This window comes from Haemorhous mexicanus, chromosome 6 (genome assembly GCF_027477595.1).
Source record: "Haemorhous mexicanus isolate bHaeMex1 chromosome 6, bHaeMex1.pri, whole genome shotgun sequence".
NCBI lineage: Eukaryota > Metazoa > Chordata > Aves > Passeriformes > Fringillidae > Haemorhous > Haemorhous mexicanus.
The window spans coordinates 5,369,379-5,396,422 of record NC_082346.1 but is presented as its reverse complement, the minus strand read 5'-3'; the positions used below and the strand labels follow the sequence as shown (position 1 = coordinate 5,396,422).

At 43.4% G+C, this 27,044-nt stretch overlaps 1 protein-coding gene across 11 annotated transcripts in view; it reads right to left on the bottom strand.

The window, feature by feature from the left end:
* MPPED2 (metallophosphoesterase domain containing 2) overlaps positions 1-27,044 on the bottom strand; it is a 154,834-nt gene that overhangs the window by 17,442 nt on the left and 110,348 nt on the right. For 2 of the 11 annotated variants that reach the window (XM_059848367.1, XM_059848368.1), the window contains exons 5-7: positions 26,803-26,918; positions 24,083-24,196; positions 20,394-20,614 (exon numbers count right to left, since the gene is read on the bottom strand). In XM_059848367.1, the coding sequence (XP_059704350.1) occupies positions 20,496-20,614; positions 24,083-24,196; positions 26,803-26,918 (349 nt within the window). In that variant the 3' untranslated portion in view covers positions 20,394-20,495. Of the gene's footprint in view, positions 1-886; positions 11,560-12,092; positions 12,255-17,893; positions 17,945-18,531; positions 18,648-20,391; positions 20,640-24,082; positions 24,197-26,802; positions 26,919-27,044 lie in introns of those variants that run through there. The other 9 variants (XR_009486787.1, XR_009486786.1, XR_009486788.1 and 6 more) reach the window with 9 other exon arrangements.

The window sequence follows — 27,044 nt, the reverse complement described above, 5'->3', positions numbered from 1 at the left end:
GGGTGCTGCAAATGCATCAAGGCTCTTTGCTTTGAGAAATACCTGCTTGCTGGAAGGAGCAGGGGCAGGGCCAAGCCTGCTTCTCTGGCCTAGCACAAATCACCAGCAGGAGCCCCAGGGAGGGAACAAATCCCACCTGGGATTTTAATGGATGCTCTGAGAGTCTGACATTAAGAAAAAAAAAAAAAAAAACAAACAACCTGATCTTCTAGAATAATTTAGGACAGCTTTTTATGGGGAGGGACTGTGGGTTCTTTATGCAGTTCAGGAGGTGATTGAGGGACATTACAAGCACTGGCAATGATGGAAAAAGCAGATGAAAAAGGACCAGCAATGCTGGTAGCTCTGCTTTCCTGCTTCCTAGGATTTATGTACTTAGGGATGAATTTAATACTTGGTGATCAAAAGAGTTCAAATAGTGGTTGTATTAATGATTTCAGCATAACCTCTAAATCCCAGGATGGCAGTAGAAATCTTCAGCTTGGTCTTAATCTCCTGACATTTTTTATTAAGAGCAAAATTTAAGTGCTGTTGCCTGAAGATAAAACCTCTTACAGAAGTGTGAACTGTGGCACTGCAACCACACTGTACCCTGGTCTCAAGCTCTAGGCACACCAGGCAGTCCTTTCCCAAAAAAATGATTTACTGGAGGATAAGATCCTCTTTGCTTTTGATTTTTGTTTGGGGTTTTGTTGTTATTGGGTTTTGTTTGTTTGTTTGTTTGTTTTGCTGGTATTTGGTTAATTCTTACCTGGTCTTTACAGTCTCTGGCCCTGACTCTGAAGAGTGATGCACATTATTGCCTACATTTGTCACAGTGCATTGCTGTGTATGTACTGAGCCTCTGCCAACTGCTTTGCTCCTGAATTACCACTCTTTCTTCCTGTTTTCTCACTAAATGTTTGGTACCCATTAGAGATACCTGCAGGGCTCCTAGCTCATACAAGTGTTGTGCATCTTGCAGCAAAACCTACCTTGTTTTGGAGCTCAGCTCACCGGTGATCTGTGCTTTGTGGCCAAAGGAATATTAATGTGCCTCAAAGTAACATGGGAATCATCTTACCATCACTCTTCTTCCCTTCCTCCCACACTTTCCCTGAAGTATATTGATCTTTGATGTGCTGGCTTTCTGGAGCCAATTTGAAGACAAATTGGGATGGAAATAAGTGATTTTTGAAGCTGCTCTCAAACCTTAGGACAGTTTATTCTGCCTCTGCTGCGTGAGTCACAAAGACTCCTCAGTTTCTCACTTAGGGGTGGTGTTATCTGCTAATTGAAGGTAATGACATCCCCAAAGATGAAAACTGCCAGCTGTACTCTTAATTTTGAAGCTATAAAATGTGGCAAGGCTGATCCCAAGGGCCTTGAATGCAGGGCAGGGATTTTGGGGTTGATATGCTATTTGTACTGCCCCCATTGCAGGGGGGACAGTATTCTGTATAATTATCCTGTAGCAGAACTGGGTGGTGATAAAAGAGATAAAATAGTTCCTGCAGAGTTTCTTCTCGTTTCTTACATGAGGGAGCCCAGATCTCACAGTACCACTTGTGATGCAGCCTGACAAATGCTGAGGACAGGGGTCTGATAACCTCCTCTAGCAGCTGTGCTCACTCCAGCACAGTCCCTCCACAGTGCAGGACTTGTGTTTGTCCTGTTCCTCCAGTCTGCTCCTGTCCCTCAAAAAACACTCCAAGATCTTTGGATCAAAAATGAAATGCTTTTTGTAATGTTATTCTAATTATTAATTAAACAATAATTTATTATTACTAATATAACTAATATAAAATCAATTATAGCTTATTATTAATGTTATTTTAATGTTCCCACATAGGATGTGAGAAAGGCAAGATGTTATACTGACAGCTCCTACTTATTAAAATGCATCTAGGATACTTCCAGAGGGAAAAAAAAGGGAGGAGGACATGGTGACAGCCTGTCCATGCTCCCCTACTCCCTGACCTCAGGTTAGTTGAGTCCCTGTTTGTGTAAGATACACAACAATAATATCTGAATCTTGTGGCCTTCAGTGAATGCAAGGTTTAAGATGTGAAGGGGGAGACATCCATAAATTCTCTGTGATGAATGGCTGGCAGTTTTATTTGAGTACTTCCTGCCACAGATATTTAACATTTTTCCCCAGGTGTCAAGGTTTAACCCCAGCTGGCAGCAAAGCCCCACACAGCCACTCACTTATTCCCCCCTGGAGGGATGGGGGAGAGAATGGCAAGGGTGGAAGTGAGAAGAACCCTGGTAAAGAGTTTTCCAGGTAAAGACAGAGGTAAAGACACTTTAACAGAGAAAGCAAAAGCCACATGCGCAAGCAAAGCAAAGCAGGAATTCCCTCCCCAGCTCCCCATGGCAGGCAGGAGCTCAGTAATGCCCAGGGTCCAGCTCCCATAATGGCATCTTGGGGACACAAATGCTGGCACTGAATCTATCCTCTCCTCCTTCTCGCCCAGCTTTACCTGCTGAGCATGAGGCCACGTGGCCTGGGATGTCCCCTGGGTGAGCTGGGGTCAGCTGTCCTGGCTCTGTCCCTCCCAGCACCTCGTGCCCCCCGAGCCCCTGGCTGGGCCAAGAGGAGGGAAGGCCCTGGTTCCATGTGAGCCCAGCTCAGCACCAGTTAAGCTTTTCTGTATTATTAGTTAAGCTTTTTTAAACAATTTTTTAAACTTTTCTGTATTATTGACACCACTTCCTAGGCAGCCTGTCAGAACCCAGGACATTCCTCTGGCTGCCCTGGAGGACTTGAGACCCTGGCAGGGGGCACAGAGACCTTGGCATAGAGACAAAAACAGCTGTGCCTTTGATTTTAGCCCATGGAAACAACTACCAACTTTGTGTGAGGATTTACAAGCCACAAGGGTTTGAATAGAATGATAGTGAATTTGTCACAGGGTGAAAAAGTAGAATTTTGGGGTTTTTAGAATGGGGATTCAAGAGGCAAGATGGAGGAATCTGGGCATGTCCTGCCTTTTTTTTCCTCCATCTCCTGCTGTGATGGTGGCACTTCTGGATTGGCTTAGAGCAGAGACAGACTGTCTAACATAGGTGATAGGGATTGGAAAATTATTGTAAATAAAGTACAGGTAGTTCTTAGTATAAAAAGCTAACAGCACCCCAAGGGCAGGGACTGTGCCATAAACCAACCTGCCAGACAGACCTCAGCAGGTCAGAGAAAGAATGGAACAGATAAGAGAAAATAAACAACCCTGAAAACCAGAGCTGAGGAATCTTGACTTTTCCTCACAGTGCTGGGAAAAAAGATTCTTTAATACCTTGGGAGCCATTTCAGCAACACAAAACCCGAGAAGGAGCCGCAGGCACGAGGCAGAGTGAGGGTTAACCCGAGAACACGGGGTAGTGCCAGGGACCGGGAGGAGGAGGAGAAGGAGGAGGAGGAGGTTTCAGCTGCACACTTGCACACCCTGGGCATGGACACCATGGCCAGCAAATCCAGAGGATGTCAAAGCTCAATCCAAGCCAGCAGGAAGGGGAGTGGGGACAGAAGTGGGCTCTGGACGTGGAAGGATGCTGGCATTGATGCCAGTGCTTTGCTGGGCAAGGTGCAGGGTGGAGCCTGGGGCCAGCTGAAATTCCCAGCTGGTGGCCAGGGCCTGCCTTCTGCCTTCCCGGTGGCCCCTGTGGCTTCCCCACACAACGAGAAGGGTGCCATAAAGCAGCTGCTCTGCTGGGAGATCAGCTTTCTGGAGAGCAGCACAAACATGCAGAACCCCCTCATAGGCAGAACCTCCTCATCTCAAACATTATTGCCCTGGATGACAGGCTTTGGGAGTGCCAACAATCAGCAGGCATGCACAATTGTCACAGGCCAGCACCAAAAGGTGGGAGCAGCAAGCAGGGAACTGTGCTGGTTTGTTTTGGAAAGGCCAGGGGAAGCTGGGCATGCTCTCTCTGCAGGTTTAAGGCTGCACTCTGAACCTGCTGGGGGGTGGAAAGGCTAACAGGGTCTGAAAGCCTGCTTTCTTTACCTCCAAGGACTGCAGCAAGGCTTCTTTGTGCCCTGAAGCCCAGTTGGAAAGAGTAGGGCATGTTATCCCTGCTCTGAATCAGGTCGAGTTTCCCAACATTCAACCAGCAATCAGAAAGGGAAAAGCCACAAAATCTGTTTGCAAAGCTTTATCTATGTCCTCTGCAGCAATTCTGACATAAAACACGTTCAGTTTTCTGAGGCAGGACTCAGAAGAAGCATGTCATGGTCTCCTTTTGGTGAAACAATTGGAACCAGAAAGCTCAGTGCAAGGTTCACCCTTGTAAATGGGGAGGGACAGAGAGCTTTCAAATGAAAAGACATTTTCCTTTGTAAATGGCCTTGTCCTTATTTATTTTTCAGTGTGCTTTTCAAGTTAAGTTTTTTCCCCCAGTTCTGTGATCAGAATATGAGGGGAAAAAAAAATCTGCTCTCCACAAACTTTTTCTTTTCATTTAGAAATATTTCAATGCGAGAACTTGATTAACAGAATAACTCCAAAGTGACAGGGTGATTTTTAAATCATGAGACATGAAAGCAGTTTGGACAAAAAATTTGTGCCAATTGTTTTAACTTTTCTGGGCTCTCTGTTGTTGCAGGAGTGGAACAGAAGCTGAGGGTGAAAGGGGCTGATTTAAGGATGGGATGGTTTTTGGGATAGAGTTAATTTCCTCCATGGGAGCTGGTATGGGATTGTGTTTTGGAAACAAAGTTGGTCATACAGAGATGCTTTCCTTCCTGCTGAGCAGCACTTAGGGTGACAAGGCCCTTTTTGGGGAGTTGGGAGGGGACACAGACAGGAAAGCTGACCCCAGGGATGTTCCAGACCATCACACTCCCATGGAGAGCTGGGGGAAGAAAGAGGGAAGGGGTGATGGGGTTTTTCTTCCCAAGTAACCCTCCATGTGATGGAGCCTTGCTCTCCTGGGGGTGCTGAGCACCTGCCTGCCCTGGCAGTGGGGAATGACCCCCTGGCTTTGCTTGGCTTGCACCTATGGCTTTTGCTTTCCCTGTTAAACTGTCTTTACCTCAGTCCAGGACTGTCTCACCTCCACCCTTCCCATTCTCTCCTTCATTCCCATCTGGAGGGAGGGAGTGTGTATGTCCTGGTTTAGGGCAAATTTGGGAGAAAACCTCTAAAGGGGTTTAGAATTTGCTCTAGAAAGCTAAGAATTTCCTTGGAGAAAAGGGGAAAAAACTTTATTTAACAGGCAAAGCATTCACCAGCACAAAAAAGGGAACAATATTAAAGAGCACTAAAAAGTCACCCCAGGACACAGCAGCTGCTGGGCTCAGCTGCTGGCTGGGCTTAAACCATGCCAGGACAGGTCCAGGCAGTAGAGCTACTCAAGTCCAAATGTTATGAATATCAAAGATCAACCTAGAGAGTTAGATTTCTGTTCTTACCTTTGCACACAAATCCAGTATCTTTCCCCTTTAATGCCCAACATTTCATTTCTCTCCTCTGAAGAAAATGTGAGTGGAGACACAAAACCCAGCAAACTGAGACCAGCAATGTTTTGGCTTGAGCAGCTACAGACAGAGAGGGAGCAGAAGGTGCTCTGAAGGCTGGCTCACTCCCTGGGTGTCTCTAAGGCAGAGCTGAGGCAGCAGTGAGCAGCCCAGCTGCCCTGAGTGAGGGATGTGCTGGACCAGCATCCCCATGGCTGGGGAGCAGTGAAACCCAAGGGAGGAGCTGTAGCAGAAAGAGTTTTGAGGCTGATTTCCCCAAACCCAGCTGTCCTTGGAACTCCTTGTCTGCTCCAAGCCCTTCCAGGGCTCCTGGGCACTTGGTGTCCCAGCAGGGTGACACAAGCTCCCTCCTTAGGTGGCTCCACTCCCTTTGGCAGACACCACCAAGACACTCTGGCTTCCTCAGCCATGCCCTATTGATTTCTGCAGCCTCTCCTTCCCTCAGGAATTGATCAAATGAAGAACAATCTGAGCATTTAATGGGGCTCCTTCAATATGATGAAGTTTGATTGCTTGAAGTTGAAGTTCATGATAATTTTTTATGCTGACAGCACCCTCACAGACAATAAAGCCTGGCCCTTTCCTGAAGGCCTCTCTTCATCAGGGAATTATTTTAATGCTGCTGTGCTTACCTGATACAGTTATCATTATTAAATATATTTATTATATATATTACTAAATATTAGGTGTACTTCTCATTATTAAATATGATAATGATCAGAGAACAAAATGTATTCTATTTCCACCAAAAGTGGTATCAAAACTCTTGTTTTGGTTCTGTTCTCACTGACCAAATAAAACCCAATAGCAGTAGCAGCTCACCTGCAGTTTGGAGGGTAACAGGCAGAACTTTCGGCTCTCCTGGGTAGAGGATCAGAGCTCTCCCTGCTCATTTGCCCTTGCACAGGACTTAATAAATCCATTTGTGATGAAAAGTGCAGCATTTTTGTCATGTCTAAGAGGTCTGTCCCTGTAATCACCACTGTGAGTTAGTAAACACTTTTATTTGTGAGCAGGTGTTTTCGTAAGTGACAGAGAGGCTGAAAAATGAATCTCTTGCAACTTCTCGGGTTCTGTCATAAAAACCCTTGTGGCTGGCTACAATGAAACCATCCTCAAGGTGTGTGGGTGTGTATATGTGTGTTTGTGGGTATCCCACAGAACCTGAGCATGTTTGTCAATGCACACAACACCAGCCGGTTTGCATTTGTGCTGCGTGTACACACACACAAAAAAAGTGAAAACAAGATGTGGTGCATTTATAGCCACATCTAGAAATACCCAGGTGTAAAGGAGCCCTCCACTTGTAGCTGCTAGAAATGGAGCAGTGAAACTCCTCAGCCCCCCAAAAAGTGAAAAGGCAAAAAAAGAGAATGCAATTTTCTGATTTTTTTTTTTTCCCCTTTACTTTCCTCACCTCCTCAAACAACAGCTACACCCATCCTACTTTTCTCTGCAGCACAGCTGTTAAAATAGAACACATTTTGGGACAGCCCCACAAGAGTGCTGCTTTTCTGTGGCAAGGACAAAAGCAATGCCTGTGGCTTTCCCAGCAGCACTCACCCGGGCTGGGCAGTCCCCCTGGGGTGGAGAGGGCTCTGACACAGCCTCCTGGAATGGTCCTTGAGGTTCCTGTGAGCAGCCAGCCCAGCATCCCTAGTGTGTGCAGCCCACCCCTCACCAGTGCAGCTTTCTCTTTTGCTCTCAGAGCTTTCAGGTGCAGGAACAGCTGCAGGCTGGGCTTAAACCATGACAGGACAGGTCCAGGCAGTAGAGCTACCCAAGTCTAAATGTTATGAATATCAAAGATCAGTCTAGAGGGTTGGATTTCTGTTCTTACCTTTGCACACAAATCCAGGATCTTTCCCCTTTAATGCCCAACATTTCATTTATGAATATCAAAGATCAGTCTAGAGGGTTAGTGTCACAGACACATTTTATGAAAAATCCTTTCCTTAGGATTTCTTCTCTTCAGAAGCTGAGAGGCCTCAGGAACAAAATGTAAACAATGATTATCTGCTGCTGTGGAATGCAACAGGTGGATCTGGGATTGGTCTCTTGTGGTTATTTCTAATTAATGGCCAATCGCAGTCCAGCTGTCTCGGACTCTCTGGTCAGTCACAAGATTTTATTATCATTCCATTCCTTTCCTTGCAAGCCTTCTGATGAAATCCCTTCTTCTATTCTTTTAGTATAGTTTTAATATAATATATATAATAAAATAATAAATCAGCCTTCTGAAACATGGAGTCAGATCCTTGTCTCTTCCCTCGTCCTGGGACCCCTGTGAACAGCACCACAGGTCAGATTTCTGTTCTTACCTTTGCACACAAATCCAGTATCTTTCCCCTTTAATGCCCAACATTTCATTTCTCTCCTCTGAAGAAAATGTAAGTGGAGACACAAAACCCAGCAAACTGAAACCAGCAGCGTGTTTTTGACTTGAGCAGAGAGGGAACAGAAGGTGCTCTGAAGCCTGGATCACTCATGGAATGCCTTGCATTACACAGTGGTTCTCCACCCAAGGGACTGAGCAGAAAAATCAGCCTCTTAAGCCATCTAAATGTAAAAGTTGTCTTGCTGGAGGAAAGTTAGCAAACATGCAAATGGAACTGAAGCTGCATGAAGGCAGCAGAGGTTCCCTCTTGTTAGGAAATTTAATTTACGAACATCAGAGGTGTATGTCTAAAAAGGAGACAGAGGAGTCCTTTTACTTTATTTGAATAAAGGGAGAGGCCATGGGGCATTCCCCTGGAATCTCTCAAATTTTTGAAGGACACAGCCTCCCTTTTTATCCCAATTTCCTGGCCACATTTCCCTTCTCTCTTTCCCCATTAGCTGAAGTACTTGAAAGATACAAACTTCCTGATACACCTGATACCAAAAATTTCCTTCTAATGTATAACCCTCCCTTTTAATTTTTAATTCTTACAGAATTTAGAGGTTTTTCTTCCCCATTGTTTCTTTCATCTTTCAAAGTCTCATTTCATTTATCAGCAAACCAAAAGTTTATTTGTAAAAGCAAATATCTTTTTCCATTTATCAATCAGTGGAATCCTTCCCATTTTTTCTTTTATCTCCCAGTGCTGGTTTTATCTACCAGCAGACCCACAGCTTTTTTGTAAAGACAAATCTGCTATTCCTCTCACTCTCCTGCAGCAGTGACAGGGAAGGAGCAGCTGATCCAGGAGGGGGGGAGAGCACATTGGAGGAGTTCCCTTGGATGGATGGCCATGTTTATTCCCTGTTTGGCTCTCATTTGCTCTTTGTCACATCTCTGCCCATCCCTTTTGGACTGTGTGTCAAAGCACATCTCATCTGGGTGGATTGCTCTGACACCCAGGGATGCCTTGGCTGCTTCCATCCCCCTGAGGAGCCAGGCAGAAGAAGCTGGAGCTGCCCCCAGCACATGCCAGGGTTTGCATTTTGGGGGGCAGTTGGCTGCTTGGAGCAGGGTAGGGGTTTTTTTGCAGCATGGCTTGATGCCATGAAAGAAAAAACCTGCTTCTCACTTGAAAAAAAAAATAAAGCAGGGAGGGAGCTGCTGTGTTTCTTTAATGGAGGGAGTCTGTGTCAGCCCCTCTGCTGAGCAGTTCATGCCATTCTCTGCTGCTCCAAGCTTCTCAGTGACACTGAACTCCAGGTGACCCGCCCAGACAGTAATTGCTTTAGCATGGGCCTGACAACAACAGCAAGAACCGCCCTAAAAATAAGCAAAGCTTAAAATAAATTCCAGCTCTGGAGAGCTGGTCGTGTGAGGAATCCAGTACATCACCTGTATCTTCCTTGAAGAGCACCACAGTTCTTGGCAGCTGGGAAAAAATGAGAGTTTTCAAAGGATTTCCAGTGCCCAACCTGGCAGGGAGTCAGCCAGGACAGACAGCAGGTGGCCTTGAAGGGAACCTCATGGGACAGCTCCAGGCTAGCATCCCTGCTCACTTACCCCAAGAGCTACCTCACTGAAAGGTGGGATTTAGGGAAAACCAAATTTAATTGCAGTGCCTGAGATAAATGTCCTTCCTTGCTTTGTAGCTGTAACAAAATAAATTTAAAATGGGTTCATCATACCTGGCAATAAATAGGACCTAAAAGCTGTTCATTCATCAAAAATGCATTTGGTCCTTGGGAGAAACAATTCTCTGCCCCCTTGTATCTTCCAGCTGCAAGTGCTGTAGGAATTCTGTGTTCTGGAAGAGGTGCCCACAGGACTCAGAGCAGAGGCAGATCTGCAGTTCCAGAGCATTCTAGAACATTTCCTGTCCTAGCAAACCACCTGCAAAGTAATCATCATGGCAAATCAGCCCTGGTCCTGCAGGAGTTTAAAGAGGTGGATGTACCCTGCTGCTACAATGAATCTGGGGTGCAAATTTTCAGTAAATTCAATAGAAAGTAACCCTTCCTTTTTCAAAAAGAAAGTGTTTGACTTGGAGAGAATGCAGTTTCCCTTTTCCAACCCACACAGCAGTGGCACACACAGGATGGATTTTGATTTGATGAGTAATGAAGAAGAGAAGCAAATTATTTTTTTCCCCGGCTCTTTTTTCAAGACATTTTCCTCAGTTTTCCAGGCTGACTTTCTGCAGGCAGCTGTCTCACAGTATGAGCTACTGAAAGTTAGAATGTGCCTGCCCACGTGGCACAGCCTCCCCTGGCTCATGTTTTAGAGGATGGGCTGTTAGGAAAAGGCTGTCAGGACATTGCAGAAGAACCCCAAACATGGAATTGTACACAGAAATGAATTTGTAGAAAATTCCTAAAGCTTAATCTGGCAAATAACCCAGGTTCCTGTGTTTTATCCTCTTAGGAAAACTTCAAGTGTTTCAAGAAAAGAATTCACATCAAATTTCAATCCCCTGTAGCAAACATATAGAAAATAAGTGTTCCAAACTTTAAATATCAGTGAGTTCCAGGATGTGTTGTGTGGGGCAAGAGGAGTCATAATTTCCCTGCATACAGCTGTCTGGAAACTGGCTTCTTTTTCTTTTCCCTCCCCCTCACCAAGAGAAGCCAGAGTCAGATCCCAAATGTAAACTGAAATAATCACCTGACAGCTATTATTCAGATATTGCAGGCAATTTTAAAGCAGCACTTTCTCCTGTGACAAATGAAAGGTCTGAATTCTGAAAAAAACATATATATAGTCTACAACCTTTGCTTGTTTTCTGACTAAATACACTTCTGCTCTATCATCACTGCTGAGATCAGTTTGGTCCAGCAATTTCTAATGAGACACTGCAGTGGACTTGCTGTTGGCTTTTTACTAAATGCCTGCATCTTAGAAAAAGAAATTGCCTATATCAGCTAGCTAAATAACAAAACTCGTGAAATGACTTATTTTAGTCAGCATTTGGATGTGTAATAATTATGCCTGTAATAGTAAAATGAGATTTTAATGCTGATTAATGAAACTGCTAAATTGTCAAGACTGCTGGCCACAGTTATCAGTCTCTGGAGACTGTGCCCTAAACCAGTTGTCATCATGTGTGTGATATGGCTTCTTTTGTAGGGCCAGATGTGAAGCATATGGTGACCTATTACAGCAGGGATGAGCTGCAAGTCCACCAGGGCTGAATTGTATTGGACAAACTATAAGAAAATAACATCCACTGATCATTGCAGGAGCACAGCAACTTTCTAGAGGGTGAGGAAGGACTTGGGAAACTGCCTAGCTGAGGTGATCATTGCTGCAATTCTGATTTTCTTTCACGTTTGTTTGTATCCAGGAGGAAAGCTGTGCATGCAAGCACCTGTAGAGTATATTGCTGCTGTTTGCACTCTTTATTTTTATACTGTTCTCTTTCCTGCCTGTCTCAGGGAAGGAAATCCTGTGGGGTTCTGGGTGCTGGCAGGGGGAACCTGTGCAGTTCCCCAGAGGAGGAAAGATGCTGGGGGCTGAGAAGGATGCTGGGCTAGCCAGAGCACCAAGCAGAAGGCAGGAAAATGAAAACTAATGTAATGAAACTCACTGCCCTCGTATGCAGAGATAGTTCTCGTGTGCTGGGCACATTTCAGCTCCTTTTGGCCATTGTCACTGGGGCAGGGTCCTTGCAGGCTGCACTGAGCTCAGGAGGGCCATCCTGAGAGCACTTGTGCCCCTGGGAGGAAGAAAGAGAGCAAATTTCTCTGAGCAACCATATTTCCTGTGCTCATTAACTTGATTGCAATCAAAAACTGTGCTCAGTCCTCAGTACACTGGCAGGTACAGCCCAGAGCAAAACACAATGGGCTGCTTTTCAGTTTTGCTACTGCCACTTTGTGTCACTCCTCAGAAGATTCTCTCATTTTGTGAACAGTTTAACCTACTTACTCACTTGCACATGGACAGGGTTGAAGATCAGAGGGGCTTCATTTGCCATGAGGACCTTCTACCTTTTCCTCAAAGGGAAAAGCAGCAACTGACCTGGATGTTAAGTCAGCACCCTGCCAGCCCACGTGTGGAGTGACAAACACCCCTCAGCACAGGCACAAACTGCTTTTCAGAGGCCGGGGAAGTGCACACAGCTATTTCAGTGACTAAACACACGAGTCAACGTGCAGGATGATGCAGATGATTAATTCATAGGCACGTGCATTGTGCCTCACAGTCATTGCTAAAATCAGGGCTGTGATTGCTGAGGGTCAGACTTACCTCAGGAAAGATGCTCTTGTTTGATGTGTGCTTGGAGGAGGGAGTAGGCTTTGTGGAAACCCCTTGAAATCTGTCATTTTTCCCAGCTGCCAAAAAACCTACTAGACACACTTCCAGGATTTCTTCCATTGCCCTGCTCTTGGGCTTGAGGACTGCTCTGTCCTACCGAAGTGAACAACAACTTTATTATCTTCCTACAACAACTTTTTCCAACAACTTTTATATCCTCCTACAACCTGCCAAGTCTCACTGCTTTGTCTGTGGTTTCACAGCAGCCAGCCCTGCACCCCTGACACCCACGAGCAGCATCACCAACTTCACCAAGATTCCCAGAAATGCTGAAACTCCACGCTACCATTCTGTAACAATGCAAGGACTATATTATTATTATTATTATCATTATTATCATTATGATTATCGTTGTTGTCATTATTATTATTATCTGCATAATATATAAAATTATATATCATTATAATATATATCATTATTAATATATATCATTATATATAATATATATCATTATTATATATTATATATAATATATAATGTATAATATGTTATGTATTATATATTATGTATTAGATATTATAATGTATCTATTACATATAAAATATATAATTATATATAATCATAAATTAATAGATAATATATATTATATAGTAGATAGTAGATAGCATATATAAAATATAGAATTTATGTTATATAACATATATAACATATATATAATATATTATACATTGTATATGATATTATAGATTATAGATTATAGATTATAGATTGTAGAATATATTATGTATCATGTAGAAGAACATATAATATATGTTGTATATATCAAGTAATATTATAATATATACAATTTATTATTATAATATATAATTTTATCAATCAGTATATGATTTACTGCAGCAGGAGCTCTCTTCAAATTGTCTGGCAACAGAAACTGGGGTATTTTTTATTATATGGCCAAGCTTTTTGTGACAAACAGTGCCACCACAGCTTAACTGGCATTTCTACAAATATCCAGGTCTGTAAATGATACTGGTGAAAGCCAGAGCTGCAGCAGGGGCTGTCTGCATATGGTTACTGCACTGGGGATGGATAATTTGTTCCTTGGAAAAGTCTGTTTTCACAAAGCAGCCTCTCAAGTGCCACAGTGTGGGGAAAGCACATCACAGGCAGAAGGTAATGACTGCTGACACCAGAGCAGCTTTCCTCTTGTTCCAAATAAAAGCCAGCAAACTCTAAATCATCAGTGCAGCCACGCCGTGTACCTGCCCCCATTGTTCAGGCTTGGCTTTAAGCTGGGAACAAAAACTATCAAAATGCAGCTTCAGGGGGAAAAAATGGACTGTGTGACACATACAAGTGCAACTGGCTGGTCTGAACAAAAGTAAACTGGGATTAAGATTTCAACAAAGAGCACTTCCTACTAAGGAATAGTGCCTTGGGAACTACTCCACACACGCACACAAAAAAACCTCCCAAACCCCCCCTCCCCTCTCCAAACAAAAGAAAAACCTGGGGTTGGAGGGTCCTGGATTTGTTCCTGCCCTGGAATTTTGGCACACACAGCCCCTTAAGAAGGAAGATTCCAGTAAACAAGTCATAAACTACCTGTTTGTCCAACATTTGCCAAAACTACAACCTGTGTATTCCAGCCTGGAAATCCAGTTTGTCTCCCAAATGCCCTTTCTGTTATCTATTGGTTATTTTTGGCTCAAATCGTAGTTTTCATGTGAAATCTTTTGTGGGCTTTCAAATTATTTTGTTTCTCCAAATGAGGATAAGAAAGCTGATTCATTCTCATTGTGTGATCTTTCCAAAGAAAAAGTTATGAGGAACTAAACAGCAGCAAAAAATCAGGAAATAAGAATTCCATCCTCAGTTTGGCTACAGGCCACTGGTGTAACTGTGGCAGTAAAAATAGCACAATTATTGGCTTTTTGCTTTTCTCTGATTCTTGTTTGACTCAGACTGCACCGTGGAGGGACCCTCTGACCACGTTTGACAAGGAACACCAAATCAGGGAAGTCTTTGTGCTCCTGGAGTGCAGCTGAGAGCTCCAGCTTTTATTCACACAGCTGACAGTTTGCTGCAGGGCATTATACTAAGAAAAGTAAATTTTATTATCTGACTATCCACTGTGCTAAAGTCTGACTGGTACCTACAGCACCTCCAGAAAAATCTTAGAACAACAGGTAAGAATTTTTTTATAAGACATGCCAAAAAACCCAGGATTTTTTTAACGTGTTTCCAGATACAACAAGTGATGGGGTATTCAGGAGTGTTACTGGCAACCTAAACATATCTGAAAATCTGACTTCAATTTGGTAATAGAAATGCAAATCACTTATAAAAACAAACAACCTGAATTTCATTTTAAACTGATACAGCTCTTGGGTCTCAAAGTTTTGTACTGAATGTAATTGATTATGGATAAGTCTATGTGTTTTGTAGTTTCAAGTCTGCAGAAAATTCAATAGCACTTTGTGCAAGAAGTCATTCTGTTGATTAGGAGACCTTAATCAATACAATTTAGCTCCTCTTAGGAACTGCCCGTCTCCCAGCCAGAGCTGGGCTTGAGCCTTGTAGTGTCAATATGATGCTCAAACAGAGCCTTCAAAATTCTCCAGATACCTCCTAACACAAATCCAATAACAGGGTGGTGTTACTGACAGATCTGCAGTTTGTACCTCACAATAATGCACATTTTCTATCTGCTTCAGACCTCTTAAAGAGTCCATGATAGTGCTCATAAAACAGTTCACATTCTCCCTGCAATTGCTGCAAGTCACCAGAAAAGAAAATATTTTGCCGTGGTCCTTGCACAAGAGTGAATGTTGGAAATGCTTGAGCACAACATGCAAAACCCCTCATATTTGTGGTGCAGTTCCTTTAGTAACTGAGGGCCCAACAGACTGACACTTCTGAGCCACTTCAACAGTAATGGTAATAAAAAAATACAACTTAATGCAATTCCTTTTATTTTATACTTTAAGTCTGTGCTTTCTAGCCCAAATTTTTGGATATGTTGCCATTTATCTGAACTCCTTGGACTTTATGCTCCTGAGTCCATAAATCTGACAAGCCCTATTGCACCACTGACACCTACCTAAAGAAGTAGCACCCACTGTTTGGGGAAGAGGTGAGGGTGGGCTGTTCACTCAGTCATCCTGAACTCAAGTTTTTGTCACACCTCCTTTTGTGAATGCAAACCTTCACAAAGTAAGTGACTGAGCTGTGTGCTAAGAATTACAGGGAAATGCTGCCCAGAGGAAATGAAGGGCTCCTCTGATTCTGTTCTATAATCAATCAGGAAAGCAAATTGACCCTGAGGAAAACAAGAGGGAAAGCAAAATGAGATGTATCCACATAGCCGCATCCTAATGGAATCACTGCAGCACTGCTGGCTCCTGCCAGAGGTGCAGGCAGGAAAGGGATGACTGCAGGGGAAGAAACAAATCAATGTGGATCACTGGAAACTGATTTAGAGCACTGAGCCCACTCAGACTTCTCTTGCATTTTCCCTCGGTTAGGCTGGCAGGAAATGGAGGTTGAAAATGTTCAAACCTGACTTTAGTCTTCCATGCTGCACTTAGACTGCACTGCTGTGCTGGACTCCCTTTCCTTGCATTTCTGCAGAGCTCTGGCAGCTGGAACCTGCTCACAGGGGTGTCCTCTGGCAGCTGACATCCCTGGCCAAGCCTGAGCACAACACAATTTCATTTGGGCAGCTCAAGTAAATTAGCTGGTGATAGTGCTCAACAGCCTGGTCACAGCAAATGAGGAGCCTGCAAGGAAGTTAGGATTGGTACAAAGGAAAGGAAATACAGCTGCTTTTACAATGCATTTCTCTTTTCATTAAGAAGCTGTGATGTTAGGCAGAGAAAAATCAGAATCCCTACCTGCCTGTAACTGCTAGAGAATATTAGGTTGAAAAAAAGACATGGGAGGATGAGGGAGAGAAGTGGTTAAAAGAAAATTCCAGAAATGTAATTCAAACACCTGTAGTCAAAAAGCAAGCCCTCAAGAAAGGCCCTGGAGTCAATATAACACAGAATGGAAGGACTCCAGAGTTTGGACTTTAAGTCACTCCCTGTGACTTAAATTCCAGATAGTTTCCAAGAGTTTCCTTGATGAAATTTGTCTAAGGAGAAAATATCAGTGTCAGTGAGGGGAAAAACTCTGATCCACAGAAAATGGAAAAGAGAAAGGCAGCCTCAACCACGAGCCAGTCATCAATCTATTGCTGAGACAGAGTCTTGGCAAAACCCATCCTCCTGGTAGAACTTGCCTGGAGTAGAGCAGATTGATTTGACAGTCTCTTAGCCTAATAAATGCTTGACCCCAAGGTCTGCTGAATTCACTAAATCCACTATGCAGGGAGAAATGGGAAGCAATCACCTCCGGGGAACATCCTGCTCCTCAGCCCTGCCCTGCTGAAGGCCTTGACTGCTCTCAGCCTCGTGGAGATGAGGAGATGGGAGCTGCTCTCACAGGAAGAAAGGTTAATCGACTGCACTGCTGTTAATCAATCACCTGGGAGGGTTCAGCACTTGCAATAGGTAGGGCTCTCTTCCCAACCAGTTTCCTGCATCTTACCCAAGCACCATCTCTTCCAGCTGGAAGGATGAGTAATAGGCAGGAGCACAGTCCAGAGGGATGGCAGGTGTCTGATCCAGAGCCAGCTGAAGTCAATAGAAAGACTGCTGGTGAGTTCAGTGGGCTTGGACCAGACCCCAAAGAAAGACTTATTACCCAAGGTTTGTTCTGCATACATGCATCAAGCTACTTTCAGTAGTGAAAGATCCTTGAAAAGAAGCAGATTCATCACACACTTTTGCCTCCCTGTGAAATCAAACTTCTACAATCCATGCTGCCTCCCAGTCACCCTGATTGTCAGATATGGCTGACATCCAGCAAAGGAAAATGACCTGCCTGTGACAGCACACACAGGTATCCTAGAGACATTTCAAAATCTCCAAGGAGCACAACAAGAAAAAAAAGCCAAAGTCTAATATTTGTCTGGCCTTTTTTGTAATTGCTGCTAGCCAAAATGAGAGTTTCCTCAGAAGAGCAAAACTAGATCAATTTCTGAAAGGACAAAAGAAAAATGGAGGGAGCAAAATTTAAAATACCCTGGCATGGAGGAGAATGAGCTCAGTGCTGAACCACCAGCAGGGTGAAGCTGACAGAGCCTGAGAGAAAAAAACACCAGGAGAAACCAGATGGTTAGGAAGTACCCCTGAAGACTTACCTCTGTAAATTAACAGCTGCATTTAGCACCAGCACCAACTGATGACACGGCAGTGACTGTCCTTGATGTGTCTAAATGGTAGGAGGAAGCCTCAACCTGCTGTGACAAATCCAGGCCCTTGTATGCCAGTGCAGAACCCCTTAGTAACACATCTGCTGCACCACAGGGCCAAAAAGCCACGTGGCAAAGAGCTGAAACCAGGACTCACACCTTTAGGACACCCATGGCTACAGGTACCGACTTAGAGGTTATTCCAGAGGTTGCTAAAGATCTGCTCCCTCCCAGCACTGCTTCTGGGCTGTCCTCACCACCAGTTTTACCCAAGGCACACTCCTGGATGAGCTTCCACTCCTTTTGCTGCCAGAAGTCTGCTCAAGTGCTGGAACAAAGCTGCTGGCTTGGGATTTTTGCTTTTGCAATAACCCAGTTTCTGTAAGAGGCAGAGACACGACAGCCTGGTGCCATGGGCCTCCTGCTGTAGCTAATGAAGAGGTGCCAGGCTCTCCAGAAGGCTGGAGAGCAACAGTGGTTATTCTCTGCTCACCTGAAAATTCATGGCACTGCAGAGCATCTGAGGCTGTGGGACTTCCTCCTTCTGCAGTGACAACAAGCAGGAGATCAGTGAGACAGAATAATGCAAGGTGTGCTACACACATGATTTCTGTGTGCTCCAAGAATTGCTTGTCTTCCAAGGACTCTCAAAAGCTCTTTGCCAGCTGTGAGTGTCAAAACCAATTTCCTTGTGTTCTTACCGCTAGCTGAAAAAAAACCCCACAAGACAGACCCTGCATCTAGACCCAAAAGTAAGGACTAATATTTGGTGACCTTTCTTCCTCTGGCTCAGCTGATAATAAGCAGCACTGCAAGCAAAGTGAGGCAGATATCCTTAAGGAGTGAAGGTACCTGTCTGTATTTCCTAAGGAAACCTGACAAGGAATCCCACATACAAAACAAGAACTAGATTTAAGACATAGAGCAGCTTCTTCCCCAAAAAAGACTTTGGTATAGCAGCCTTATAAATCTGAAGATTTTGGCCAAGATCTGTGACATGCATGTTGCATCAAAATAAAGACAATGGCCCTCTAAGTTGTACTCTGTTGCAAGAGCCTTGGATTTGTTTGTCTATTTTGTTTGTCTAATATTTCTAACCTTTGTATCAAAATAATGTCCAAAATTACCAACCTGGTAAGGTAAATGGGGATGCTCTGTCCAGGTGTTGTTGTTACTGAGGATGCAGATTCATGCAAACTGCACCTTATTTTCTCATGTCTGAAAGCAGATTTTTGCAGCCATAGCTCCTGGTTTGGAAGAAGACTCTGTTATTATCTATAGACCTGTATGCAGCACCACCAGCAGTGTTTGTGATCCCCCTGGCATGCCCACAACCCTCCTGCCCTGCCAGTGCTGGATTCTGCTGCAGCCACAAAACTGACTGGAGATCCACAAAAAAATTGCTGTATTTCACCCACTGACTATTCATTTTTAAACCCAGAGTGGGTGAGAGCATGAGACACCTGCAGCTTGGTGCTAATGACCCAGTGAGGCAGCAAAAAGCTTATTGCCTGATCAATTCCTCCTGGTGTCATCTGGAGGAGGGTCCCACAAGGCTTAAACTTGGTCACACAACACCTAAAGACAAAATCCCTTCTGCCTGAAAGGAATGAGAGATGGATGGCACAGAAACAGAAGGGAAACTCTGAGTGCTCCACTGGCCCAGCTGCCATCTGATGAATGGGCTGCAATATAGATGTGTTGAGAAATAGAAAACTTCTAACTTACCCTTATCATCACTCCCCAAAATTGTTCATACCACAAAAAAAAAGCACAGAATTCCCCTGAACCACGTATTTAAAAATCTCGCAATTTTATTTGCATATAAAGGCCGCTAGATAGAATATCACAATAAATTTAAAGAAACAACTGCTTTTCTAAATTCCATTAACAAGGTAACATAAAACAGAACGAAGCTCAATAGCATTTACAGTGGTGGAACAGAAATAACTATCTGCAACAATATTTTGTGCTAGTGAGATTGCATTTACACACAGTGCAAAATAAGAGAAAGGAAATAAAAAAGACAAGAAGAATATTTAAATATAAAGGACAACTAAGCCTTATTTTATTTAGGCTTGATTGTATCCATTTGACTCTATACATGCCTGAACTAAAACAAAGATTTAACTCGGGCTCTTGAAGGCCTTGAGCACTTGGAAAAACGTGTCACATCCTTCATTATTTAGATGTGCTGTACAGCATAATTTTGCAGATGCTATACTGGCAATATTAAATCCTAGCTTAGTTATAATGCACAAAAAATACATATATATATAAATTCATATTTAAAAGGAGTCCGCATTTACAATTTTTTTTCTTTTTTTTTACTGCATGAAATACCTGCTCTTTGCAGCTTTCACCCCCAGTCTTTTAAAGCTAAAATAATTTAAAAAAAGGAACAACAGAAGGTAGATATCACATACAGGCTGTGGCTATCAAGATCAGTCTTTATAAAGCAGGCAGAGACAAACAACTGAGAAGTCTATTCTCCCCTTGCTGCATTCTACCATGAATAGAAACAAGTTAAAGTACATGCACACATGTCAAGAGGTAAATGGACCCCAAAACATTGTTTGTGCTACTAAAAAAATTGATATAAATTGAGATAAAAAGCTAACATTTAAACCTAGGGAAAAAGAAGACGCTTAAAAATCCCGACAATAACAAAAGTTGTGCAAATATGGGTGTATTTAAATGCTGCCTATTTTTTAGCTTATAATATAATATTAAAATAAGGTCTCTCACTTATTAAAAGAAAGCTTGGCTGTCCTTTTGAGAACACTATAACAATTTACAATGGCAAATTTATTGAAAAACAAAATTCATTTTACAAATTCACAACGCTTTATCAATTTAAAATGAATGCTGCATTTCCAAAAAGCACAACCTCTAACTTCTCTTCTTGCTTCTTTTGCACCAGCAATTTACAAATAAAAGAAAACAAAACAAACAAAAAAAAACCCCAAACCCCACCCCAAAACAAAACCCCCCCACAGCTCCCCCAAAATCCCCCCTAGCCCCTATTTGAAATAAACATGAATGTAAGTTTTCAATTAGAAAATGGCAGTTTATAGACCTTCCCCAGTAGTGCTTCAGGATCCTTGAGGGGTGGGAAGGTCAAAGATGATGGGAGGGTTGGTGGGCTGGAAGCTGACTGTGCACGTGGAGGCGTTGATGTAGGTGGTGTAGCCATCTGTCATGATCCCATAACCTGTGGGGACAAGGGGGCACACTCACTGGGATGCCTCAGGTTTCAGCTTTTCTATTTTTCACATTCTGTGCTGCTTTAGTGGGTGGGTCTGAGCTTCACATGAGGGGATGGTGAGCTCTTTGCACAGAGCAGGGAGACAAAACAATTCCTGCTCCAGCTGGGCACCAAGGACAAATGATCCAAATCTCAGCCCCAAGAGCACAAACCCCGTGGGCTGGAGAGAGAAAAACAAGCAGGGTGGGACTGCCTGGGCTAAAGCTGGAATGGGACAATGAACTGCAAGGTGCAAATGGAGCAGAACTGATCCCAGGGAGAGACCCCGGGAGCGCTCGTGCATTTTGGGGCCATTTTGGTTCATCTTGGGTGCAGCCCTGGCTGGGCTCTTGTGCTGCCCAAGGTGGGTCCATGGAGGAGATCCTTGGAATAAATCCCTGCTTTATTCTTTAGCTCTGTCCAGCCTCTGCTCTAGGGCAGCTTCCCAAGCCATCAACTGCCAGTTACACATGGAGCACCCCAAGCCTGCTGGGGCATCCCTGCTGTGCAATAAAACCAAACTGACCCCTTCAAAATGACACCAGCCACTGCTGGTACCTCTGCCACAAATGCTCAACTGGAAAAAACCCAGTGGGCTGTGTTTGAGATAAGAACAGGCACTTTTGGTTTATGTACAAACCTTTTTTCACCCCTGGAAAATCCTCTGTTGCAACGGAGTGTGGCAGAAACACAAACCACACATGTTCTTTTTCTAATTACTTAATTAGTGAGTTATAGCTTGCATGCCTGTCAGAAGAAAAAGACCATTCAGAAGCAAAAGATTTTGAAGTAACTTCAGTTAAGCCTCACCACCCCCTCTCCAACAAACGACCTGAACTCTGTCACCTCCCCTGTGCTGGCCCTTATCACCCAGTTCCTCATCCCAGCACTGCCCAGCTGCTGCTCACACTGCCTTGATGCCTTGTGCAGGCTGCCCTAGAGCAGAGGCTGGACAGAGCTAAAGAATAGAGCAGGGATTTATTCCAAGGATCTCCTCCATGGACCCACCTTGGGCAGCACCAGAGCCCAGCCAGGGCTGCACCCAAGATGAACCAAAATGGCCCCAAAATGCACGAGCGCTCCCGGGGTCTCTCCCTGGGATCAGTTCTGCTCCATTTGCACCTTGCAGTTCATTGTCCCATTCCAGCTTTAGCCCAGGCAGTCCCACCCTGCTTGTTTTTCTCTCTCCAGCCCACGGGGTTTGTGCTCTTGGGGCTGAGATTTGGCTCATTTGTCCTTGGTGCCCAGCTGGGGCAGGAATTGTTTTGTCTCCCTGCTCTGTGCAGAGAGCTCACCATCCCCTTATGTGAAGCTCAGACCCACCCACTAAAGCAGCACAGAATGGGAAAACTAAAAAAAGCTGAAAGCTGAGACATCAGCTTCTGAGACCTCAGGAGCTTCTCAGCAGGTTAAAAACACACACATGCACATCCTCAGGCTGCCCAGGGAAGCTGTGTCTGCCCCATCCCCAGAGTGTTCAAAGCTAGGCTGGACAGGGCTCAGAGCATCCTGGGATAGTGGGAAGCATCCCTGTCCTTGGCAGAGGGCTTGGAATGAGATGATCCTTAAGTCCCTTCCAGTCCAAACAATTCTATGGCTCCATTATTTAATTTATATATGTATTTCAAAAGAATTTTAGAAAAGGATGTGTGTTTTCAGCTGACATCCACAAAAAGCTATCAAGGAAGCTTGAAAACATCCAGGAAGTATTTGGCCCAAATGTACTTTAAAAAAAAAAAATTGGAAAAAAATCCCCTTCCTTTCATGGAGGAAGAAAGCTTCCCATTGCAAACCCACAGAGGAAAAAGGTTTTTCCTTTTAAACCATTATGATGGAGTGCAGATCACTGCTGTCTGAAAGCTCAGATAAATACAGCTACCTACAGTGCCTATCAGAAAGAATAATCACTTCAGAATTGCTTCCCTGTCCACCTGTATCACTTTATTTATTTAGACTGGCAATTTGGATCTAGATCATCTCACGCTGGGAAAAAACCTTGTTTGTGGTTGTTTTGCTTATCAACCAGGGGGAAAAACCTGCATCACCAAAATGTGTGGATGGCCTCTCTTGGTTCAAGGGAATGTGGTGCATTTTCATCCCACCTGAGGTTGGATAGAAATTAATTGCACTCTGAGTCTTTACACTTTGCTATTTCTTCCTGTACTGAAACAAGCCATTCTTATGTCTTCTGTGTAAGTACTAGAAATTATTTTAAATTTTTGTTGGTATTTTTACAAGAATTTATTTGAATGCTCACTTTTAATATGTTCTGCCATCTTTCCCAGGAGATTTAAACGTGGTGCTTTCTCATAATGATGGTCCTGTACATTCAGACACTCTCCTCTTCCATCCTTAGCACTATTACAACCACAAGTTTCACCACCCAAATTTACAATTTACACATTTCAGCTGGGAGCCTTGCCACATTCATCTATTTTTAACATGTGAGGACTAATATTTGTACAAAATAACCAATCTTTTTAATGGGTGCATTAAAGGACTGTTATTTATGCCTCTATCAGAGGGTCATGTCAGTATTCCCAGTATAAACTCTTTATTTGCAGATGCCAGGCATGGAAATCATTGTATGAAGTCACAAGGGCTTCAGAAAAACCAACACCACTGGCAGAGAGAGCTGTCCTCTTTTTATTTTGCTTTTATGAAGTCCTGAAATCTTTAGGCCTATGGAGAACCTAGTTAGAGACAATGGAGAATCCTCCAGGGGGAGAATATAAAACATTTAATGTGTAATTTTGAGTTCTGGGGTCATGAAGTCTTCCACTCTCTCTCAGGCAGAACTCCTAGTGTTTGTCTCTCAGGCACATCAAAGCCACAAAATTGTGTTAAATATTTAAGTATCTCCAGAATGTATTTAATCTCTCAGTGCCACAAACTGAGCTGGTTGTTTCTGAAGCTGACACAATGCTCACACTGCCTGTGCTGGCATCACAGAGAGGGAATGTCACCCCTAAAACACGAGACTGATGACTTCACACGCCCTCCTTTCTGCTTCCCCTCATGCCCTGAGGGAGGTGAGCAGAGGCAGCAAGTTGTCTGCACATTTCCTTTTTCTCCTCCAGCATCTTTCTTAGCTCCTGTGCTCGGAGTAATGGGGATAATTTTCATTTTGGCTCAGAAGTGCGGGGAATCTCATCTGTTTCTCCAACTGAGTTTGTCAAAACTTGAATTGCTTTCAAATAACCTGCATGGAGCAACCTTTGCAGCACAGTGAAAGATGTAGGTGGCTAAATGTAGCACACATTCCTGAAAGAGTCTGCTGTAATCCTGGAATAAATTTACCAGGTGCCACGCAGGCAATCACTTCCCTGAACTCCCTCCCTACTTTAATCCAATCTGCCATCTCCCACTGCAATACACCACCAAAGTGTGCCTCTGGAAATGTGAGATGAAGCAGGGAACAGCTCTGCTCCTTACCTTCATGAATCCCACCAAAGACATGCAGTTTGGGCCTGACTCTCCTCTGCACTGTGTTCAGCAGCTCCACACAGCCCACTCTCTGCAGCTCCTTGGGAACCCAGTCTCGAAAACCTGGAGGCAAAAAGCAATGAGTGCTGGTAATTTCCCCTATTCAGGTGAGGTTTCACCCAGTCTTTCAGGAAGTCATCATTCACACAGGGTTTATTCCATTATCTCCAGTGATAACCTCTCCATTAAAGCACACAATGGCTTTTAAGAAATGTTTTTCACTGTCACTTTATCGTCTTTAAGATTTCCTCCCTCCATCTGCATGAATATTTTTCCTGGATGTGATTTGTTTTTTTGAACTAGAGGTTTCTTCCACTTTGAAACCCCGGGCACTGCTGCAGATTTTTCCTGGCACTGCTGCAGATTTTTCTTCCCTTTCCCCTGGCTCTTACAGCAGTCAGCTCTGTGGTTACTCCAGAAATGAAGCAGCTCAGGAAGATGAGCTGAGCCACCGATCAGTCCCTAAGATTTAAAATACAGACTCCCACAGCTTCTGGAGGAGTGTGGTCTGCAGGCATCAGGTCACTTCTGAGCCCTCATCACTCTGCAAAAATTACAAAGCAGCTCCCAACAAGCCACTGCTAATTGACCACGCTGCCACTTGGTCTTCTGGACAGTTCAGAAGAATGTAGAAAGCTGCCATCAGTCCCTGCAGGAGCCTGCTGCCTGGACTGGCATGGGAAACATCAGCAGGACAAGGGAATGAGCAAGGAAAGAGGAATCAGGAGCCACGTCCAGCTGTAGCACCATTCCACTGACTTTAGTAAAAACATGCTGGGACATGAGCTTGGCTACATTTTAGAGTGACCAAAGAGTCCAGTTACAGCTCTACCTCCCTTTATATTCACTTAACATTAATAAGTAAGCACTTATTTACAAAATAGTATTTTATCAATGTTTTCATGCAGGCTGAGACCTAGAGCCCCTTGTTTTTAGGGACAGTACTGACACCTAATCTGTGCCTGTAAGTTAAGACACAGTGCCAGCCTTTTGAAACTGAGCTTCATTATCTCCTTCAAACACAAAATTTAAGCAGGCTTATTCAATGACAGCACTCACTGGTGTCTGCAACATCTCAGTATTTCTGTATGAACCCAGTTCAGAGCAGGTGGATGAGCAACCCATATAAAACAGCACTCATGAAACATTATAAACACACTTGGAGGTTGTGTTTTCTTTTTTGCTTCTTTGGGAAAATGAAGTGATTAAGAGAGTGCTGTTCAACGCCCTGGTTTGCAGCACACTGGCAGCTCCAGCAAGGTTAAAGAGAATTTGCTGATCTTCTTACAATATTTTCTTAAGTAGCATTAAAAAACTAACCAGAATATAAAAGGAGCAGTGATACATTGGTCAAAATCTTTTTCTGGACTTTTCTTTTTTTCTGCCCTTAGCTTGGATTGCTGACTCTTAACTTAATTGTGGTAAAAAAAAAATAAGCATGCATTAATTCCTGACTCCACAGCAACCAAGAAGCTCTAAAAGAACACTGAGCCAGCCTGGAAGCACTTAAAATGCTGATTTATTTTATTGAAATGCCCCATGCAATTCTGAGCAGATTTTACACATCCACTACCACAAATGTAGTAAGTGACTGTGATTTGGCCACTTCCTGTGATTGTGTGACCCCATGGGTTACAAGAACTTCCTAAAACCCTGGCAAAAACCCTAAAACCCTGACAAAAATCACTCTTCTCCCAGTAAGGGCAACAAAGCCACTGCCACCCTTCCTGATAAGTGACATTTCTAAGAGGCTCAGTTGCTGCAAGCCCAGCCGAGACAGTGAAGCCACAGTCCCAGGCTGCCTGCCATGTGTGTCTGGAGGAAAGGCAGTGAAAATTGCATTATTTTGCCTTGTGGGGTGGAGACAGGAGAGTGGGACTTCCCAAAAGGGTTTAGTGAGGGCTCCAAGGATTTCAGATATGCCAAAAGTGCTGCCTTTGCTGGGTGAGTGTCCTGGGGTCCTCCTGGGACTAGCAGAGCTTAGTTTAAATCTTAAACCTGAGCTCAGCGAATGACTCACACTGACAAGACAAGCAAAACTCAACTAAATGAGAAACTTTAGTTACCTAATGAAGAAACAAATTATGCATTCAGAGGCTGGTGCTCACCTGTCATTAGATCAAGTTAGGAACAATTATCTAAGAACATAATTTTATTCCTTGACAAATTTTTTATAAGCCAATTAATACCTTTAAAACTATTGTTACATATTCCAAGTTTACAAGGACATTATCAAGGAGAATATGTGACTGCATAGTTCCAAACTCTTGACTGCTACTCTCAAACCTTAAATGACACGACACTGTAGTGAGAAAAGGTTTCAAAAGTTTTAGTCAATCTCTAAAAAGTCATAAGGGATTGAAAACTGGTTGTCAGATGAATACTACTCTTAAATAAAATGTCACACTATAATGGTTATGGTGTCAGATATTTGATCTTCCCTAGCTTGAATTTAATAAAAAAATTCAAGTTTTTTTTAATGGAAACTCAACAAATCAGTTAAGCCTAATCATAATTTTCCACTTTTTTCAGAAAGTTTTTCAATCCACAGTTTTTACTCTGGGTGCAATTACAGTATATCTTACAGCATTATCAACTTTGCTCACTTTGAAAGTAAAATTCTCATGCAAAAAAAACCAAAAATCACGCAGAACTTTTGTTTCACTTACCAAGGGGAGGTCCATGTGTCATTAGTATATCAATTCCCTCAGGAATAAGGTTCCACTTGTCTAGCAAAGACTGACCTCTGGGTAGATTAAAGCCCCATCCATTAAACCATGGTGTCCTTTGGGGAAAATAAGACAAATTGCATCAGTGTAAAATAAAAAATAAATTGGCTTCCATTCTCCAATTTTTTTCTGAATTAAACCAATTTCTGTGCTTCAGAGATTACCTGCAGAAAGCCTTTTTG